The sequence below is a fragment of the Harpia harpyja genome, chromosome 12, assembly GCF_026419915.1.
Source record: "Harpia harpyja isolate bHarHar1 chromosome 12, bHarHar1 primary haplotype, whole genome shotgun sequence".
Taxonomy (NCBI): Eukaryota; Metazoa; Chordata; class Aves; order Accipitriformes; family Accipitridae; genus Harpia; species Harpia harpyja.
Genome location: NC_068951.1, coordinates 30,304,449 through 30,325,323, shown reverse-complemented (window position 1 = coordinate 30,325,323; position 20,875 = coordinate 30,304,449). Strand labels below are relative to the sequence as shown.

The 20,875-nt window shown below is 44.5% G+C and overlaps 2 protein-coding genes across 19 annotated transcripts in view; both read right to left on the bottom strand.

The window, feature by feature from the left end:
* Positions 1-2,470, bottom strand: part of ACAP2 (ArfGAP with coiled-coil, ankyrin repeat and PH domains 2) — a 71,066-nt gene extending 68,596 nt beyond the window's left edge. For 4 of the 16 annotated variants that reach the window (XR_008237382.1, XM_052802791.1, XM_052802807.1 and 1 more), the window contains exon 1: positions 2,213-2,470. Coding sequence is in view for 15 of the 16 variants with exons in the window: in XM_052802791.1 (XP_052658751.1) it covers positions 2,213-2,265 (53 nt within the window). In the remaining variant the exon portion in view is untranslated. The remainder of the gene's footprint in view (positions 1-2,212) is intronic. The other 12 variants (XM_052802799.1, XM_052802794.1, XM_052802803.1 and 9 more) reach the window with 5 other exon arrangements.
* A 2,436-nt stretch (positions 2,471-4,906) lies between these two features.
* On the bottom strand, positions 4,907-20,239 carry PPP1R2 (protein phosphatase 1 regulatory inhibitor subunit 2). 3 transcript variants are annotated; one of them, XR_008237485.1, is made up of 8 exons: positions 20,032-20,239; positions 15,196-15,303; positions 14,636-14,716; positions 14,234-14,337; positions 12,786-12,968; positions 11,313-11,521; positions 9,715-9,765; positions 4,907-8,387 (listed from the first exon to the last, which is right to left on the bottom strand). XR_008237485.1 is itself a non-coding variant. In XM_052803437.1 (7 exons), exons 1-6 carry the CDS (start codon positions 20,187-20,189, stop codon positions 9,761-9,763), a joined length of 639 nt encoding a protein of 212 aa, XP_052659397.1. In that variant the 5' UTR covers positions 20,190-20,232; the 3' UTR covers positions 4,907-8,387; positions 9,715-9,760. The 3 variants fall into 3 exon arrangements, 2 of the variants coding, with proteins under 2 accessions (XP_052659397.1, XP_052659396.1); XM_052803437.1 differs by lacking the exon at positions 11,313-11,521 and having other exon boundaries at positions 20,032-20,232; XM_052803436.1 differs by lacking the exons at positions 9,715-9,765; positions 11,313-11,521 and having other exon boundaries at positions 20,032-20,236.
* Between the last annotated feature and the right edge of the window lie 636 nt (positions 20,240-20,875).

Here is a 20,875-nt window from a genome sequence, read left to right as displayed (position 1 = left end):
ACTAAGAATGAGCAACGTTATAACAGCAAATACTAATGACTAATAATGAAAGATATGAACTTTTTTCAGAAATACTACAAGATTTTTGCTTCACGTTTTAACTGCTTCCTATCAGTTAAAGGTTGGAAGGATGTTTTGGGGGCATCAAGTGATTACACCATAAGATTTTCTGCAATTTCTTCAAAGGCAGTAGTAGCAGAGACTGTCAAAAAGACCACAATGTAGTAGAAGACCCTGACAAAGGGTTTTCCACACTTTCTCTCCTTGAAAGGAAGAAATCAAGAGGGGCAAAAGGAGAATGATAGTGAGTTCAAAAGAACTAGTATGTCTTAACTTGTAGAGACAGCAGCACACTTCTGCTCACAAATTTAAGTCACAGTTTCTTGCATTCTCAAGTGTACTCTATACTTCAGCGGGTATCGGGAATTAAAAAAAAAACAAACCACAAAATTATATTTAATGGTATAGTTCTGTGGTTAAATTAAGCCAATCTAAGACTGCATTGTCACCAAATAGGATGGACCCACGCTAAACGTAGTTGTGCTAGAAAGTACATATACTAGCAAGCATGTCCAACTCGGGGCAAAAAGTTTTGTGGAACAGCTAAGCCAATGTAAAAGCTCCCTGCTGCCTCAGGGGAGGTCTCACTCCCTAATGCCTTCCTCCAGCCTTGCTTCTGGCAGTGAAGTTCCCTCTTCCTCCTCCCCATAAGCTTTAGTAGGTTTCGCACCCTTTGCAACGCTGACTCAACTCACTAACCTAGCAGAAAACCATCCAGTCTCTTCTGCCAGGGCAGCTAGCTCCTTAAAGGATCCAACAATACCAGTCACGGTCACCAGAAAAACATGTGGCTGAAGCAGCCAGGGACAAGCTGGCAGCAGAGACAGGAGCAAAGAAGGGAAGAACAGGAACTCCAACTTCTGCCAGGGGTGAGCCATTCAAACCTTCTCCAACTTCCTCCACATCCCAGAACCACACGATTGCTAAAGCTGACGCAAAGAGGCGGCGTGAACACACAGCCAGAGACCAGAGGAAGAGCAGGACTATTTCCCTCAACAGCCAGAGCGCACCCAGCCTGTGCCAACCACAGAGCCACAGGCACTCCAAACACGGGCTCAGCACAGGACAGGAGGGGCACAGCAGTGACACATCATGTCAAGTCATGGAGCTGTTTGCCTCTCCCTCAGCTAGCAGGGTGATACCAGGCACGGAAAGTGGGCCTATGTGCACAGACCAGCCACGCATCCCACAGAGAGGCAGAATTATGTTGAGCAGATACAATGGTGCAAAATACATATATAGAATGGATAAAAGCATAGGGAAAGATGAAGGGGTGAGTTGCCCAACATAAGCAGCAGCAATGACAGACAAGTGGTCACTTGAGCGTGGAAAAACAAAACAGTACATGCCTTGGTCTGACAACGGGAAGTAGGATCACACTAAGCTGGTTTAGTACTGGCACCCCAATAGTGGGCAGATCGAGTATGGACGCATGCAGCAGACGCAGGCAGGAGACACTGGGAGCTGAAGCATAAGCACAAGTCTGAAGAACCGGAGATGGACCACTGGGGAATTCACGCTCTTGAGCCTAAGCAGGCATTGCTTTGGCTGCTGAGGGTTTCTTGCACCAGCTGCCTGCCACCCTTCACCCCACCACACACCTGCCCAAAGGTGGGTGACCCCAGCAGCGTTCACTGCAGACTCTACTACCTTCCCATGAACCCCAGACCCCGCACATTGCCCCCCTAGTCCCACAGATGCTGCCCCCTTTCCTTGCGCTTCCCACCTCCCGCATCCCCCCCTTCTCCTCAGAGCCCCCACCCCACCCCAGCAGGCCCCTCGTTCTACAGAGACCCACAACAGCCCCTTTCTCACACATGGCCCCCTCACCTACACAGCCACCCCCTCCCCACACACCGCCCCTGCCCTGCCACCCTGCACTCCTCAAACGCTGTCCCCAGCCTGCCGCTCTCCTCAGAGCCGGTTGCCCACAGCTCGCCGCCACCTGTCACCCTCCGGGGCCCCCACAACTCCCGTCCCCACACCCCAGCCCGCCCCAGCAGCCCCTTCCCCGCGCCGCCCCGCGGCCTGTCAACCCCGCAGGCACCCAAACCTGCTTCTTCCCCCCTCCCTGCGCGGCCCCCAACACCCTGCCGCTCCACCGCGGCCCGGCCCCCCGTTCGACCCCGGCCCGGCCCCTCGCCGGCGGTACCTGAAGCGCGGCGAGTCCTTCAGGCACTCCTCGAAGTCCACGGTCACCTTCATCCTGCCCTGCCGCGGGGCGCGCCGCTGCCTCCGCTGCTGCTGCTGCTGGTGGCTACGGCGGCGGCGGGGCGAGCCCGAGGCGAGGCCGGAGGCCGGCCGCCGGGCGGGGCTAGGCAGGGGCGGCGCTCATGGCGGGGCCCGGCGGCGGGGCGGCTGCTGCGGGAACGCCGCGCCGACCAACTCCGCTGCCCCGCCTCCCGCGCCCAACCGCGACTGACGGCGCGGCCGGCCAATAGGCGGCAGTCAGCAGCAGAAACAGCCAACAAGACGCTGGCGCAGGCGGGGCTTCCCCCAAGTCGGCGTAGGGCGGGGGAAGGGCAGCCAGCCCATCCAGCAGGGGAGCCCTCTGGCCAATCACACGGCGAGAGGAAGGAGCATAACAGGAAGACCGCCCAATAAGTGGGCCGCTTAGGGGAGGAAGCCAACCGCGGGGTGCCGCAGGGATTACTTCCTGACCGAGCGTCCTAAAGAGTGACAGCCCGGTAAGCCAACGGGAGAACCGCCGTTGGCCTCCCACCAATTGACAAGCGCCATTGCCACGGCCACCGGAAGACCAATCCCAGCGCTCACAGACACCGAGGGGGCCGATCCAGCGCTGCGATAAGCGGGTCCGCCCGCCGCTCGCGGCCGTTGACGTTGCCGCCGTTGGGGGTGGGCCGGGTCGCGGGGCGGCGGGCGGGCTCTGGAGGAGCTCTCCGGTCTGCGCCCGGCTAATCGTTTTTAACTGCTTAATTTTTGTAAATTAAAGCCACTAATTAAGCAGGGGACCTCTTCCCTGGGGGATGAGAGGGGCGCGGGAGGGCCCGGCCCGGCCCGGCGCCCCCCTGAGGCGGTGAGGGCCGCTGTCGCGCGGCCCCTCCCTCAGCCGCCCCCCGGAGGAGCCCTCAGGCCCGAAGCGGGCGGCCGGGCCCCCGCGACGGGCAGCGGGCCGGGCCCCGGGCCTGGCAGCGGGCGAGGCGTTCGCTGCGGTGTGGGGGGCCCACACACGCTGCCGCCCCGGCGGTGAGCCGGTGTCGCCTGCTGAGGGTGCAGCGGCAGCTTCGGGGCCGCCGTGGAGAAGTTAGGACTCCGGGTGCTCTGGAGCGTGTTTCCGTGCTCGGTCTTGGCGATAACTGTAGATTGGTGTTACTTGGGGGAGGTTCAAAGTCGTCTTTGAAGGACAAACGCGAACAGCGGGGGGGGGGCTTCTGTAGAATATCAAGCTTGCGTGTTTGGGTTTTGTACGGCAGCTTTGCCTGAGAATACTTTCTGAAGGCTTTTCAGACAGTGAAAGGGCTGTATGGTAGAGTGAAAAGGACCGTGTTGGTCCTCTCCCACTTTGTAGGGAAGGACTGCAGAAACATCATAGGTTTCTGATTCCTTAAGAGAAAACAGCTTTAACAAGTTTGGCACTGCTTAGTGTTCCCGGATGTAAAAATGACAAAGGCAAAGGAGTGTCAGCCATCCCCTCTCACCCTCAAAGGCAGTGACAGAGGAGTACAACCTACTATTCAAGTTAAACTGGGCAAGGATGAAGCAACGTCGCACCAAGTCACAGGCTCCATCCTGCAGTTACAGGGACACCATGCTGGGAAGCTGACACAAGTTGCTGACGTTCACTCTCAGCTCCTCCAGGAGTTTGAGGAGCTGCGATACCTGCCCCCAGCGAGCCTGCTCACCCCCTGCAGTCTTCACACCCTCCATCCCTCCAGTGCCCCATCATCCGCACCAAGCTTCACCTCTATTTTTTTATCCCTTTCCCTCTTTCTTATCCTACCCTCTCTCGCTGACTTCTTTTTGGTCTCACAAGGATAAACAGTCAACATGGAAGGATGGAAGGGAATATAAGACTTCTTTCCAAGAAGCTGAATGCCTGCTGTACCCTGAACTGTCCCTCCCTTGGTTAAGGTGTCCTTTCACAGAAGGGAAGCTTTTTGGTTCAGTCAGTTGTGGTTTAGGGTTTGGGGGGGGGGTGGTGGTGGTTTTTTTTTTAAGACTGGTGAAATGTCAGATCCGAACTACAAGTTACACAGATGCAACAATTGTATATTTTTGTGAACTGTCTGTCCCTCACCAAAACTAACCAAACTACCACTAGTTTGGTTAAGGAATTGAGTGCATCCATCACACCCATGTAGAAACAACATCAAGTTAGGATATTTTTGTATCACTTAGGCTGTGTTTATGTGGTGAAATCCACTTTTCAAGTACAGTGTGCAATTGAAAAAGAAAGCCCAGCTCTTTTTTTTTGGAATACAGTTTTACTTCCTAAGAATTAGTTGGTGTTAGTCATTTTCCATTACACAATGCTAGTGAGTGATTACTCAATGGTGACCGTGAAGAGACAGACCAGTCTTGCTTTAATCCTACAACATGCAAAGAAAATTACCTTGAAAAATGCAACCTTTTCTAGTGTGCTGCTGTCTCAAATTCATGATTGAGGTTCCCAGACCTGCCCTCACATCTAGGTAGCCAAGCCACCACAAAACCTGAAAGTGTGTACAAACTGGTATATATCAAAGTTACACTATAGAGTACTTCCTTGTTCGCAGTGATGAGGAAACTGCAATACTGGTTTAAGTATTTATCTATGAACACACCTGCAAACCTTACAATATCTGCCAGTTTCTTCTAAAAAGCTCCAAGAAGTCAAACCAATACATCTAGTATTAGTGCCATAAGGCACTAATGAAAACAATGGTTTTATTTACGTTGTGACACTTAACACTGGTTTCAAACAGAATAATTACATTTGTGAGGTGGTATCATAATAAACACCACAAAAAGCATGATACAGAAACAAAGAGTTCTGGTAAGATACACAAATTTAACATGAGAGAGCAAGCTGTGGAAAAAAATATTTGCTGTTTCCATGAACTGTGTACAACTCGGTGTGAAAGAAACTTTAAGAACAGAAAAAAACTTTATAAAGATGGAGTTAAGGCTCTTATTTGCAAGTGATCTTCCTATTGGAAACATATTGAAAATATTTTCTCTAAACAGGGTGCAGCTTGAGGACTTAAACCTGTGCAAGAAGCTTCACAATGATGACGCTGTGGAGCTCAATGTCCGCATTAGTAAGGGCTGCATGTCTTTTGTTTTCTCTTTACACCACTCTACTGTACGAATGAGCGTTTACCATATGCACCTCATGATTAAGACATGCATGCAAGCTAAGTCCCCGTCAAATGTAAAAAGAGAAAAGGCATTTCTTCTCTTGTCCCCATTCAGCAGGGAACTATAATTGCTATTCCAGAATAGAAGGAAATCAGACATCCCTTTGTAAAAAAAGCCATACAGAGTATCTGTAGTTACTGCAAAGTCAGCTTGCCTATTTTAGCTTTTAAAATGCATGAAGGTATAAGCCTGGATAAAATCAAGTAAACCAGCCTTTCAGTTAAAAGCAGTGTCAGGTACATCAGGTTGCACCCCAAGTGAGTGAGATGAAGCAGCACGAACAGAATTTTTGCTAGCACTGAAGAGAATGAAGAGGAGAACAAAGCCTTTAATAAAACCCATAACTAAAACAAGTACAAGTTCCAAAATGGCATCTAACTAAAACTTGGGAGCTTGGTCGCACGGAAAAGGCGGGATCACCCAGACAGCTCAAAATCATCCGACTAATGAAGGGACCTGCTGTACATTCTGAGGTTCATTTAAAACCATCTTCATGGATCTACATATACTGTACCTCCCTGAAAACTACATACCCATTTCATCCAGGATTTTGGAAGCTATTACAGGGAAGGTCTTTACTAGAAATTAGCAAAGGGTTTTTTTGTTTGTTAAACAAAATGCTTTGCAGGCATTGTAGGGTACAAAATACCCCTGCTGAGCACCAAAATGAAAATGAGGTCTTGGACACAGAACATGGCGGGGAGGGCGGGGGGAAGGAAGGCAGGACAGCAACTCATATAAGAGCTGCTTCTGATGGATTCTGCCTTAATTGCAGGTACAAAGTACCCACTTGTACTCATCACAAAGTGCAAGTAATCTGTTTTACAGCATCGCAGAAGACATCTGCATTACCCATACACATTGGTCAAATCTTGACCCATTTGTGCTCCAGTCTGATTGCTGAGTGCTGCCACTCTCTCAATAGGACTTAACTGGCCTAGCTGGGGGAGACCAGGCCATCAGCTGGTCACTTTGAAATACAGGTTGGTGCAGACGTTCCAACAGTCTGAACACTGCAAGCTGGTATATAAAGGGTGCAAACTTTAAGTTTTGACGTCCTATTCTTGGGAGCCAAATTTAAAGCTATGGTAAGCGACTTCAGGAGTCAGAAGTATCTAAATGCTTACTCTTTGCCCCTGTTTGTTCTACAGAAGTGACCATGTTTGATACAAGAAGAAATAGCATTCTCCATATTGAAAAATTAGCATCACCACACTGGACTGAATGAAGAGTTCAACTCTTTCTTGTGAAAAGATGCTATTAAACTTGATTCAGGCCCTTAGAAGACTAAATATCCCACAACTGACAACCCCGTTACCTACTAAAGGGAAGAGATAGTTGGGAAAGGCACACTACAACACCCAATTAGCACAAGTCACAGGTATCTTTGGCAATGCATCCATTCTAATCAATTATTTCTGTATAAATCTCTCAAAGGACAGCATCTTATTGCTTTATTCACTCTCAGTCTCTCTGGGATTTCATGAAAGCTCACACTGGAGAATGCATATAACTGTAAAATAACTTTCATTCCTTTATTCAAACTTCACATATACAGTGGACAAAAAGACATTTTAAAATAGATCCATATAATTATATGGATTTTTGCAACATATCAAATTCAGATCAAAATTAAGATATACACTGTATTCCATAACCAAGCTAAAGCTTAAGTGTATACTTCATTTGTGTAATAAAACCCAGGAACTACTCTGAATACTGGAACATTCACCAGTCAAATTCCACCAAATGGGAAGTTGTTTACAGCAATTTGGAGGTTCAGAATCCCTCTTTACAGGGGCTGTACAACCACACTGTAAACAAGTATTTGAATTAGGCAGTTTCCCTTCCATTCTTCCAAACAGCCTTCATTTTACAAAAGCAGCTGCTGTTAGTTGCAACGGGTACAGCAAGAGCTAGACCAGTGGTTTTCAGTACGCAGGTTGCCAACCCCAAATGAGTAGGAGATCATCAGCAGTTATCTTTACATAAAGAACAGCCAGAGCCTAAACTCAGCTCATCTTCACAGTCCTGATGTGGATTTGCTCATGGTTGGGCATTTTTCCTCAAGTGCTAGTAGCACAAGCACTCTTCATGCAACTGGAAAGGACCAAAAGTTTGAAACGAGCTGGAAGAGTGACAGTGGATGTGGTTTTAAGAGAAAAGTTGGAGGGAACTTCCATGTTCTCATGATAAGTCAAAAGAGAGCTCCACAAAACATCCAGTCCCGATGGAAGAGATAATGACGGTTAAATGCAAAGTTCAAGTTAACACATTTCCAGTGTAAAAACATTCCCTCCACCAGATGTTAGTATTGCCTTAGTCAGAAACTAACAACTGATTCCAAACACCACTCTTAAAAAATAATACAGCTCTTCTAAAGACTGGGGAAGTACAGGTAATAACGTACTGAAATCTAGATTAACAGGTCAACACTTTACAAAGAAATTGTAAGACTTAAATAATCCCTTTTTAAACTGCTCAACACATCTGATAAATAGCTTGCATGTCAATCTGATATATGCTGTACCGTTTGGCTCTTAAATCCCAAACCTTTCCATAACAGATACCAGACCTAGAACACTGTCAAATAAATAGTGAAAAACCAAAAGATACTGTCTGTTTCAAAGCATGAAGAGTAACAGTATATTACGCAAGATAATCAGTGTTATACATACAGGGAATGCCATTCTGGTTGAACAGATTATGAAGCAGTATTCTCCATGAAATACTAGGCACAAGAATAAATCAATTAGACAGTTTTTTCTGCCTAATGGACAAGTCTAAAATTAACATTCTTGGCAATACAACATTGTAACTGATATGCTTCTCAATATTTAAGAGCCTTAATTGCAAAAATCATGAAGCGATGTTTATATTTGTGACTTTGACAAGCAGTTACAGTTCTGGACAGATTTCTTCTATGCTGTGTGCTCTACTTTCCAGCTGGTCACGAGTAGCATGTGCTGCATAGGAAAGATTACAAAAAATAGGTAATTCTTCACACTCATTGAATATTTTCAAAACGCACACAAATATCCTCCTGAAATCATCTTTGCTTCTCCAAAGGTAATGTTTGCCAACCCATCTTAGCAATGCACAAGCTTTTAGTTTGAGAGTGTGGAAACTTCTAAAACAGTTATTTCACCTTCATGTTCTGAAGAAATGGCTAGCACCATTGTTCAGCATACCAAGCACTGAATGCTCACCACCCCTGGAACTGGGAGGATTTAACCCAGGAGTTGAGAGAGATCAATTTGCAGAACTAACATATGAGGTTCCTGAAACACAAGCAAGCATAGTACTTTTCAGGTCAAATTTCAATTCCAGATGAGACACTTTAAAATAAAACAAGCTTATAAGTGAAGGAGCACAGTCTGTTGTGTTTTTCAGGAAGTCGTTAAACTCATGGTTTTGAGCCAAAGAACAGCAATAAATCAGAAAAAGCTCTCTCTCATCAGTGCTTTTCATATGAAAAAGTCCACTATATATATATTTATATTCAGTGGCATAAAGCAAAGATCAAAGAAAACCACATCCAGATGATAATAATCTTTAAAAAAGGCCAGTTAGGCTCAGGTATGAGTTAGACTTGGTAACATGCGCAGTATAACAAGTGAATAGCATAGCTAACAAGCAGAACCAATTTGTGTATGCTCCCAGCCTTCTCACTTGAATCATCTTTAGGGTGATGCTCACCAGGTTAAAAAAACACAATGTAATCTGTGTCTACCAAAGGCCAAAAGGGCACACCCAGTCAGATGACAGCTAAACTGATGAGCAGTTATCATAGCAATGAATGCTAAATGAACCATAAAGAGAGAACAATAGTTTTGCTGCTTGTCAATTGAACTGCTGTAGGTCACACCACTGTAGCTGATACTTTTGTGTAGCAGAAGTAAAAACAGGTCTGTACTGAAATCATCATGCTTAAATCTACCTACATCAGGAATCTCTCCTTCGGTGATTTCAAAGAGAATTTCTAAGAGAAAAGTGTTTATGGAAAGGAACAAAGGTCACTTTTGCTGGCAAAGTCTATTTATGTCGTTTGTGGAGTCATAAATAAGGAGTAGCCAGAGAAAATCCAGAGAAGCTGAAACGCTAAAGCAAGTGATCCTGATGCAGTCTATAACAACTTTAACTTTCTCTTCGACCAAAAGGCTTGGCTGCTAGAATCCATATGCATGGGATAAAGGTACAGCTACTTGAGGCAAGCAAAGAATCGCCTATCCATTTAAAACACTCAGTAGCCCACGATGAAGACACGGGCAAAAACATACAAACAGTTCTCACCATTACTGACTGGACTGGCCATCTTCATTTCAATCAGCAAGAAATCTCAGTCTGTAACCAAGAAGCGCAACTCATTAGCAGACCTGGTGGTATCTGACAGAAACTTTCTTAAAAAGCTGTCGTAAGTCTTTAGCCCCTTCTTCAAAAGGAGAATGTAGGGATTAGAAGAATACTGTTAGTTTTACTCAAATACAAACCAGACAGGATTAGAGGGTAGAAAGGAACATCAGGTAAGAGAAGGACAGAACCTTTAAGGGATCTTCACAGACAAATAAAATTCCAAGTGAGAAGAGGGTCTCAAATTGCCTGAAAAACAATCTAGGAGCCAGTGGAGCCCTAGAGTCACAACAGACCACTAAGAAATACCTCTTATGTCACATCTTTACCTGGAATGATCATCAGTACTATAGAAGTCATGTTATTCCACTGGAATAAAAAGACACTGCTCTCACTTAGGTAGATTTACACAATCTCAGACATAGTAGGTGAGTGGTAGCAACATCACCAGATGATCTTGGTAACTTCAGAAGAACTGAAGTCAAATGGAAGAACCTATCAAAATGTATCTACAATACAACATGCAGAAAAAGACAGACATTTCCTTTGCAGTTAAAGGCAAGTGTCAGAGCTGTTAGTCAGTTTAACGGAGTGAAGCCAAACTAAGCCATCACAAAAATCAGCTCCTGCGTCACCCAATACGCTGAGTAAAACCCCTCCTTTTCTGCTCTATAAAAAAGCACTTTAAAATACAATGATTTGAAGTCAAAGAGCTCTTCAAAAGCTATCCAGATGAAAAATCTTTCCACACGCTTACAGTCCCAACAGGGGAACCTCAGGAACAAGAATATTAATAGCATTTTAATCCAATTCCATGAAGGAAACAACCAAATTGAAATACTGTTTTAAATACCCAATTGCTTAATATGACCAAAAGCATGGCATGGCCAAAAGCAGACTAGCAAAAAACCCAAGTAGCTACTGTTAAAACTAGCTATTTAAGAAACGTTCTGTAGCCCTAATATCTGTTTAATTAACATTTATGAATAAGGAGATTCTTCTGTGCCCTCAGAATACAGATGAGTGTGATAAAGAGATGTCATCTCAAAAAAGTTACTTCAGTAAAACTTTGACATTACTTTAACACAGCTTTGTTGCTGAACATTTATCACCTCAATGTAGGAATTTCTTAAAACACAGGCAGTGGCAGAAGACAGAGAGGTTTATTAATTGTTTTGTCCATATTCCATCATCCTTTTACCAACCCTGCCACAAAGAATCACACATGATCAGTCTGAGGGCATTCAATTCACCAGCTGCTACAAGAGTGAGACCAGTACTTAACCTCACAAGAATTGATCAAGTACACAGACCAAAAGCTATGATAGTTGATACAGAGATTAGGATATAATGAAATATCAAGGTTTAAGCAGAATGATACAAAACAAAAGTGAAGAATTGAGAACTACATCAAGTTAATGGAAAGTATTTCTATATGCCATGGTGTGGAGGTGAACCAGTTAGTTAATGGGTTGATAAACTGGCAAACAGTTACGTTTATGGAATCTATTGGCCATGAGCAGTCCAAAATTGATAATTACCAGTTGTGGCTCTGAAGCTGGTTATGAGGCAAGGTGGAATGGACTTCAACAATAGAGATGGAAAAATGCTGCAAAGGTGTGCCTTCTTTCCACTGGCGAATGCAGCTGGGGAGCGGAGTTGCCTCTGTTTTACAGCAGAGTGCAGAGAGATGGCAGCTTCAAGCCATGGAGAAAGGTCATAAGGTTGCCTATTGGAGCCCTCCTTTCCCCTGGAGAGTGAAGTTCTAGTAAATAGCCATTATAAGGCATATGTTAAGTTACTGGATAAAGTCAGTCCATCAATGGGTCTCAGACACATACCAAATGACCCTTTTGGAGCAATTATGAAGGCATTAGTCCTCCTGTAATAGATAATGGGACTAAAGTGTGCAATCCACAGAACTTAAAAACACACAACTTTGCAAATCACCTTTTTATTGTGTGGAATTTAAACTAATTTTAGAAGAGTTTCTAGTTCACATGGTTGTGAAAAGCAAATGTGAACCAAGTTAAACCCATGCAGCATCTTCCCAAGTCTGCAGACTGTGCTAACATTTCATAGTTTTGCCAAGCAACAGATGAATGTGGCTTAGACTTCATTGCCACTAGTCTCATAAGCAACAAATGTCAATTTTTTTTAATGCCAAAAACTTGTTCGAAGCGCTGTTACACACAGAGGTGGGTAGTGAACAGCTGTAATTATTCACCAGAAGGCCACCACAAAAACCAAAGACTTTTATTATACAGTCTACCCTTTTCACCCAGAAAGAAGCTTAAAGATGAAAGAGAAGGTGTCCGCCTCTATAGTTTTATGAGTTTCCTATCAAAAGACAGCCCTGAAGCAGGTTCCAGAAACAGCTCCCAGCTAAAAGTCCCAGACTTTCTTCCAGTAGCTGCACTAAAAGCAAAGCTGAGGGTCTTATCCCATACTACAGAAATGAACATTACTGCTTAAGGACAAGCACGTACTGAAGTCCTAACAGCAGTTTTATGTTACAGTAAGAAAGGCAGAAGTTCTTACTTCAGAAGTTAGATGCACTCCTCTCAACAGGGAGGAAGCACGCATGCTAGTTTCCCACTGCTGGCTACACGATAGTTTGGGAGCAGAACGGGAACTGAACCACAACATAAGGCCAGGCTCTCCCATGTGGCCACAGCTTTAAGTGTTCTGTACAGGACAACTCTTCCTTTAAAAAGGATGCTGGCAACTTCACTACCAAGAGTCAGTTATGCTGGGGAAACAGTATGAAGCAGAGGTGTTTGCTTTTCTGTTATGTCACAACAAACAAAAGTCCACATGCTACTTAGCAATACTGATGGTTTTGGTACCATGCTACAAAGCTACCTATCAACACAGCATGCAGTATTGCACATCGAGCATTACATACATACTGTGCCCTTTCTATTTATTCTCATACTTGAGTGTACTCATTCCCCAACAGCTGAATGGACCACCAGTACTCAAACATGCTTTTTGATTAATCAGCAGCTCACCATGTTCAGTAGCTTCTGTATTCATTGTTTCTACATCTGCAGCATCATGCATCTCTTCATCCTCATCCTCATCCTCCTCTTCTTCACCATGTAGTTCCTTTGCAATGAGCTGTCTTGCCAGTTTGATGTTTCGTCCTTCATTGTAGTGCATTTTTCTCTTCATTTCAAACTGTTTCTTTTTCTCTGTGGACAAACAAATGCAAATATTTTTCTTCTCTTTTTAAAAAAAAAAAAAAAAAATCAACTTATTTCCTCTTCAGAGAAGCACTAACTGCTTCCTATGTCAAATTTATTCCTACCTTGAAAGTGCATTGATTATATGATCAAGCAATCACTGAATTAAAATTATTTTCTTCAAGCAGTGGAGCGTTCTTTTAAATGAGCCTGACTTACAAAAAGGCTAGTAATTACTGGACTGGAATGGCTGAAGCACTTTTAAAAGAACCTGTCTGCAAGTAAGAGCAAGTCTGAACCAAGAGCAGCATCTAGTAACAGCATACAAAATTCCAAAGTTTTGCAAGCCTTGTTTCTAAGTAAACTTAAGGACAAATTGAGACGTACTGGTGGGATAGAAGATGAACTTTCGCAGATGTCCGACTTGACTCCTGGCTAACTACCAAAGGTCTGTTATAAGAGATATATTTACCACATGTAGAAGAAAATATTTTCCACTTTCCCCACGGCCTGAAGCCTAACTCTGCTCAACATATTAAACACTAGTAGGTCTAGCAGTAACGCATTATAATTAGATTAAACTTTTCTTATTGGTAGCCCCAATGCTGTTTTTTTTCTTCCTTTAGAATAGTAAGGCTACATGCTCAAAGCTGGGGCCAGGAAAGATGAGAAGGAACAGCTAGATAATTCAAGCCTGAAACCTTAGAAGTATTGTTGTTTGACTGCTTCCTCAAAATGTTCTAGCCCAAGCTAACACAAAACAATATCTCTGTTGAAGATGCAATTTGCTTTGGAATAAATGTAGATTTCCTGCTGGATCCATCTACCAGTTGCTTTGAAAACAACAGAAATATCATCTGTATGTCTGCAAGCAATTAGTAGCATCTTGACTGCAGTGGTACTCATTGAATTGTTAAGTCTACCTGAAATACGTTCAGATTAAGAACTATTCCCTCACCCCAAAACTGGAAGAGCTTCTTATTCGAGAAGTCTAGGTTTCTTAAGAGGAATTCCCACACCTTAGGCTTGTATACAAGCGGGCAGCCAGTAACAGCAAATTCCTGTTTATATGTAGATCCCAGACCAAACAGTCCTGATCAGAAACAAACAGCGTATTTGTTCAATCTTTTACTTACCCTTCAAAGACTATTTATCTCCATTTTCAAATCACAACATTTTTCTGATAGTACTTCTTCTTCCCAAGTATTTCTTACTGAAAATCTGAAACCATTTGTAGGAAAAACAACAAAACAAAGAAAACAACTTATGCCTACCTCGTTCTTCAGGTGTTAATTCTTCATCCTCTTCCTCCTCCTCACTGCTTTCCTCTTGCTTTGCTATGATCTTGGGTCCTTTACCTTCAGCTGCAGCTGCCAGTCTACATAAATCATGCAATACAAAATGCTGAAACAGCAAGTTTTTCACTATTTAAAATACATTAAATTTCAGAACACTCATACAAACTGCTCTGTTCATTATTTTTTGCCATATTTATGTGTAGTAACAACCTGCAAGAGGTTTTAAGTACCAGTGGCCCTATCAAACACTGAAAACGACTTAATTTGACAATAGCAAAAGTCTGAGAGAAACCAGCAACACCTTTCCATAAAGAAAAACTACTCCAGGAAAGAGCAAATTATCTTAACATTTAGTCAATTTTCTATGACAATACTTACTTTTTACTCAACACATCTGCTTTTAAGGGCTCATTTGATTCTGAATCACTCACTGCATCCTCATCATCTTCTCCTACCATGCTTGGAGAGCAAACAAAAAGTAGCCTTTATCAATAATTTGCTGCTTAAAATTTGCTTGATAAAACAGTCAAAACATTACAACACTCAATTAAAAGACTCCTTTAATACTTTAAAAACTTTCCAAATCTAATTTAAATATTGATATGACAACTTTATATTCTAGTACACAGATGTTAACTGAAAAAACCAAAATCAATACAAGTCAGACTTATTTATTCCATTCAAAGCCTAAAGCCTAAAACCTGCTAGACATAAACCTTCTAAAAATTGACTTTGTCCTTTTTGACAGTTCTCCTTGATAGCTATAAGTTTTTATTTAGAAGCTTTGTAAATCTGAATATGTTGCATATATCCAGTAGGTCTGCACAGTCTGTCAGGCAATCAGCTATAGTAAACACTACATCATCCACAAAGTCAATTTTGCCATAAAACTACTACGTCACCTGGCATCATTTAGGACAGCAGTTCAGCAAGCCTACCTGTGATAAGGAGTACTTGGCTCATCTATTTTCATCAAGCCATAATCTTTGCCTGCTGGGTGGTATGTAGCTATGATGTTCATTTCATCCCACTTCTGGGATTTTTTACTGAAATAAGAAAAAAAAGTTAAATTTTCTTATATTCTAAAAACAATTAGTTCTGTTTGGCCACAGAAGGAATGTTTAGAACGTCTTTTGACCTCTGCTACATACCAAGCACAAAAAATATTGTTATGACACACAGGCATGTTCAAAGTATAGCTATTAAATAAATACTGTTCTATACATACTCTAGTGAAGTCATGACAAATTATCAGTGCAACTTAATTTCCCTAACAATTCACCATAGCTAAACTCAGCGATCTATAAATGTATTCTTATTCATATACATACATATATTTTTCTCAAGAGACTACCAGTCTTGTTCAATCACTGTCCCATTAACTGTCCACTTTTGTTACAAGTTACTGTAAAATCATTCTTCCTCTTATTACAACCCACAACACTTCAACAAAACCACATAACTTCCACCTCACCTCTGCTCAGTGAGCTGCTATGATTATTGGCGAAACTGTTACATAAACAATACCAACAAACAAATAACTTCCTGCAGTAAAATAAACAGCACTGAGCAAGCTGGTTATTAATACTGCTTTTGTTATCCTAAATTGGAATCATAAACCAGAACCGATTCACTGCTGTAATTAAGCTGAGGAAGTTTCACATTTTACACAGACAGGCACCAGTGATGTTACATTATTTAGAATTTCCTCAATCAATCAGATAATGTACCATTTTATGTATATTTGCAGAAAAAAAAGCCTACCCAGACTGACAAAATATATAAGCCACAGTGAAAGCAGTTGCCTTGTGGCCAGAGGAAGAGTCACCCCCCCACCGATCTAAAAGCCACAGAAATGTTTAACCAACAGAAACTACCAGGTTCCACATTTTCTCTATAAAGGGTATTGCAAGCTTCATACGAGGTAGTCTTTCCCTTCAACTAAACCAAGAAATTTAACTTTACAATAGTAAAATAATTCCGCTATTTAATATTACCTTATGCATTAACATATTCCTGTTGCAAATTACTATTTAAGGAAGCAAATGTTACAGAGCTTTGTTGGGTTTTTTGGTTTGGGAGCAGGGGGGAGCTTGAGGGGGGTAGTTGGCTGGAAGACTTTAATGTAACTACTCTTATTTAAACACAGTCCCTTCCATTAACAAATTTGAAAAATGTATTCAATCCCAATAATGCAACTGCTCTTGAGCAGAATGCTATCTGTAAAACAAAACTGATAAAGCAAAATTCCAAGCACAAACTAAATTTTACATTTATGGAGAGCACTGTATATAACACAATGGGAAAAAAAACCTAAAGGGATAAAAAAAACAGATGCGGGAGTTGATGCTGAATCCTACATGCCACAGACTTATACTCCAGAAATGAATACAAATTAAGTGAGCTTAATCCCTTAGCATATAGTAACCAATGCCAAACTCTCATGTTTGAGGCTTCAGATCTATTTAATCATTTTGTTGGAACTGTAACACAAGGATTGCAACCTAAGCGGACAACACGTGAGTCAGACTGCCTGCTCTGGCAGGGTGGAGAGTCATGAGCTTCATGATGACAAAGCAAGAGCTCTAGTCTAGGAATGGCAGTTATTCAAACCTATCTATTTAGGAGTCAAAAAATCACCAGTTAAACATCAGCTAAACACCTGCTTAAAGTTCACCTATGACTAACATAAGATGATCATATGGTTACATAGTGAGCGCATGAGAATTTTTACTAGCCATAGCAGTTGGACAAGGGTACGCAGCCCCTGCAAAGAGACAGAGCTTAGTTGAAGGGGAAATGTAACAGATGGGAGAAACTCCCATCACATGCTCTGTGTTCACCACACTTGCCCAGAGTGCATCAAGGTTTATTGCCTGGGCTCACAACTCAATACCTAATAATAATATTGGCAACCTTAGAAGAATCTCTTTGGCATACACTGCTCTCGAAGTTAGACAGCCTACAACTAGCAATTCAGTAAGTTATAAATAGAAAATTGAGGAAGCTTTTAGTGGTTTAGTTTTTCACACTCATTTCTTTAAACTCATATTCCAACACTAAAAGCCTTGGCTGTGGAACACCTCCCAAAGCACAATTTAGAATTCAGCTAGGGAAAAAAATTATTGTTGGTGGCAAACAGACAAACATGTCATTTCACCTCTCCATGTAAAAAGCCATCACAGGAGAGTGACTAAGTGCTCTAAAAACCCACACCTCCTTTGACCGTCTCCAATTTAGCATGCTTAGGCATGCCTGAGCAGCGTAACATTAATGATAGAGCTTGGGACCATCACAGAAAAATGCTTCCTGACACCCCTCAGATATAGAAACAGGAAATCTAATCTTCCTTAGGAAAATCAGATTTGAAAAAATCTCATAAGTGCTCAGTTGTATTCTTTCACTTCTTTAAACATATATAATAATTTATTTTCACACCACACCTTGACAGGCAAGAAGTTTCTGCAGCAGTATTACTGAAAGGAACAACCTCACACCTCACTTGCTCCCACCATAGCAGACTCTTCTCTTGCCTGTTCTGACACAGGTGCTTGCACACACATGCACAGACTTACTTAGTTACTTTGTAAAATATCAGATCAGCTCACTCCGGGGCTCTTACAGGAGCCTTAAGGCAAAAATACTGTATACCAGGAATGCCAAGAACATGCCTACCATTAAACCATGATCTCAGCTCTCAGGATGCAGTTCCAGTGGTGTGCCAATTTCACAAACTTCCCTCTTGCATCATGTTTCCATTGAGGAAGTTTTCCAAAGAATTTTACCATCACTGACAACAGTGCAAGGTCAATAATGATGCAAATACACAAGAGCTCTACTGAACGTGGTGCTTTAAAAGATGACAGCTCGCACAATGAGCTCTTTCATCTGCAGCTATTTTAAAGGTATTCAGACCTGAATTTCAATATTAGAAATAAGCAGGGAAGCTGCTGCTAAGAGGCACATGAAGAAAGCAGATACCTGAATTTATAAACTAATTTTTAATCTTCAAGGGAAATCACAGCTATACTATTTATCATTCTTTTAAGTACAAAATTATTTTGCTGAAGTCAGAAATAACACTGATTTAATGAAGTGCTGCCAACCACAAACAATACCTGCACACAAACCAGCTTTAAATACCCTATACTGATCTTTCCAGGAGATCTTCTAATGCAGCCTGCCAGGTTTAGCCAATATCCTTTAACTTGCGAGGCAATTTCAGAATTAATCTAATTGACTTTATTGATTCACATTGGTAAACAGGAAATAGAAGCTGGACTCCTGCCCACTTAACTGCTCCGCAAGAAATTACTGTGTACTATAACCAATACACCATATACTCAGCTTATCAGTTTCTTCAAGATGGTACACAAGAGACTGCAGAAAATAAAATAGAGGCTACCAACAGCCAGTTTTACTTTAAGTCTGGTGTGGTAGTAAAGACCTTGTGCTACATTATATTAAAACTAAAGAACAGGGAAAAAATCGCAACATTTTTGTAGCATATGGCTACTTACATTCACCCCCTTCAAAAACATCACCTCATTTCTTCAGTTGCAATAATTTCTTCCTGGAAAGCAGGAGCAGCTAACACAGGCAACACAGCAAGCCAAAAAATTTCAGTCTTACCTTGCTGACTTTAGACTATATTCATGACTTAACTAGGCAAAGAGGAAAGAAATATTACAATACAAAAAATAATTGCATGTCCATTTTATTTTATCGTTATTTCTCTCCTTGCAATATTGAGTGAGGTCCCAAATGAAGAAAACAGTCAAAAGCAATTTCATAAACGTAGAGTTCAGGTCAAACCCTGGTGGTCATCGTAAGGTGATGGAGTCTCAGAGCAACGTTAGGCAGCACGTACTGGGTGCTAACTAACATCAGGAAAAGCGCAAGAATTCTTACTGGTCAGGGACAGCTGCTGGCTGGCTAACGACCACTTCTTGCATATTTGGACTAACTCAGCATGTTACAGTGAAACCAAGATTTTCTTGTCATTCAAAACAGAAACCACATGGCCAGTGCATATTCTCAAGTGTGAGATCTTCTCAGATAAATCTTGCACAAGCAAGAATACATCTTACTTATGTTTCCAACCGAGGAGAGGTCCTCTCCCCATGGACACGCTTCTGGTTACAGAGAAATAAGCTACCTTTGAGAAGGCTGAGAATAAGTGTTCCATGGCAAAGTGTATTTCCCAAACTGTAAACTATCCTCGCAGCTACTGTAAAACCCTTCTGTTTGTCTTTCCGAACGAGCATTTAAAGCGAATACTGCTTCTGCTAGTACTACCTAAACAGCAAAGAATCACATCAGCTCCTTCATGTGCCACATTGCACTCCTGGGAAGAGTCACGGCTACAGTTCCTCCGTTCTCCCCATTCGGGCAGCCCTCGCGCGTTCTCCACCCAGGGCCACAGCCCCGCCACCCCCCTCCCTCACACAGACCACCCTGCCCCGAGCAGTACTCCTGCCTCAGCCGGCTGCTTCCGCTGCCTGACCGCCACCGACGGGGGGAACCGTGCTCCGCCGCGGCCACGGCGCGGGAAGCACACGGGCACGACCCGCGTGCCCCGCTGCACATCACCCCTAAAACACGGGACAACCCACGAACCCCCAGCTGGGGACGCCGCCTGGCAGACCCCGCTCCGCGGAGGCCCCGGACGAGCGGGGCCGGCGGCGAGGCCTTGCTGAGACCCGCCGCCGCCTTACCACCACCACCACCACCACTACCACCGGGGCCCCGGCCGGGGTCGGCGCGGCCCTCACCCGTGCTCGTCCTCGTCGCGGGCCGGGCTGGCCCGCCGCGCCCCGGGGGCCGCTCCCCCCCCCGACAGCTTGCCGCCGCCCTTCTTCAGGATGCCCTTGATAGGCCCGCGCCCCGCCGCGCCCGACGTCGAGGCGGCCGGCACCGAAGGCGCCTCCATCGCCGCGCCACCCGCCCGCCCGCTTCCGGCCTCCGCCGCCGCCTCGGCCAGCCCCGCCCCGCCGCGCGTCAGAACCGCCGGCCCGGGGAGGAGAGGAGAGGAGAAGAGAGGAGAGGGGAGCCCGCGCCGCCGCCGCCGCCTCGGCCCGCCGCGGCCACGCCCCCTGCCGGCCGGCGGACCGGCAAATCCCCGCCCGCTGTGAGGCGCCCTGCGCGCGCAGGTGCGTGTGTTGGGAGGGGTGGGGCGGTGGGGAGGTTCGTGCGGCCCTACGGGCAGCTGTGACGCGTGTGCGCGGGGCTCTCCCACACGCGGGGGAGCTCTTGCACGCCTGCGGGGCTCCCGCCCGCGAGCGAGGCAGACGCGCGCGGTGCTTGCGCGGGGTCCCCCGCAGGAAAGGGCGGTGCTGCCCCGCGCAGACCGGCGCGAGGCGGCCCCGGCCGGGAGGTGCCGTGGCCGCCGCGCGGGGCCCTGCCACGGCGTGCTCGCCGGAGCGGACCGAGCTTGTCACGGGTCTCCGTGACGCAGGCGAAGAGGCGGCGAGGTGTCCGTCCGGAGGGCTCGGGCACGGCGGCTTTCTGCCACCCGGTACAACGCTCCCGTTCCGCGGCAGGACCTGCGGATCCCGGATCCCGGCCGGATCCCGGAGCCGCCCCTCCGGTGGGGCTTGCAGGTTCCCAGCCCCGGGG

Excerpts from the sequence above, each read along its gene's own strand:
- PPP1R2 (XM_052803436.1), bottom strand. The coding sequence starts at position 20,189 with ATGGAGGCGCCTTCGGTGCCGGCCGCCTCGACGTCGGGCGCGGCGGGG. Across the intron at positions 15,304-20,031 it reads CGCGACGAGGACGAGCACGG|TAAAAAATCCCAGAAGTGGG; the intron begins GTGAGGGCCGCG and ends TTCTTATTTCAG. Across the intron at positions 12,969-14,233 it reads ATTAACACCTGAAGAACGAG|AGAAAAAGAAACAGTTTGAA; the intron begins GTAGGCATAAGT and ends GTTTGTCCACAG.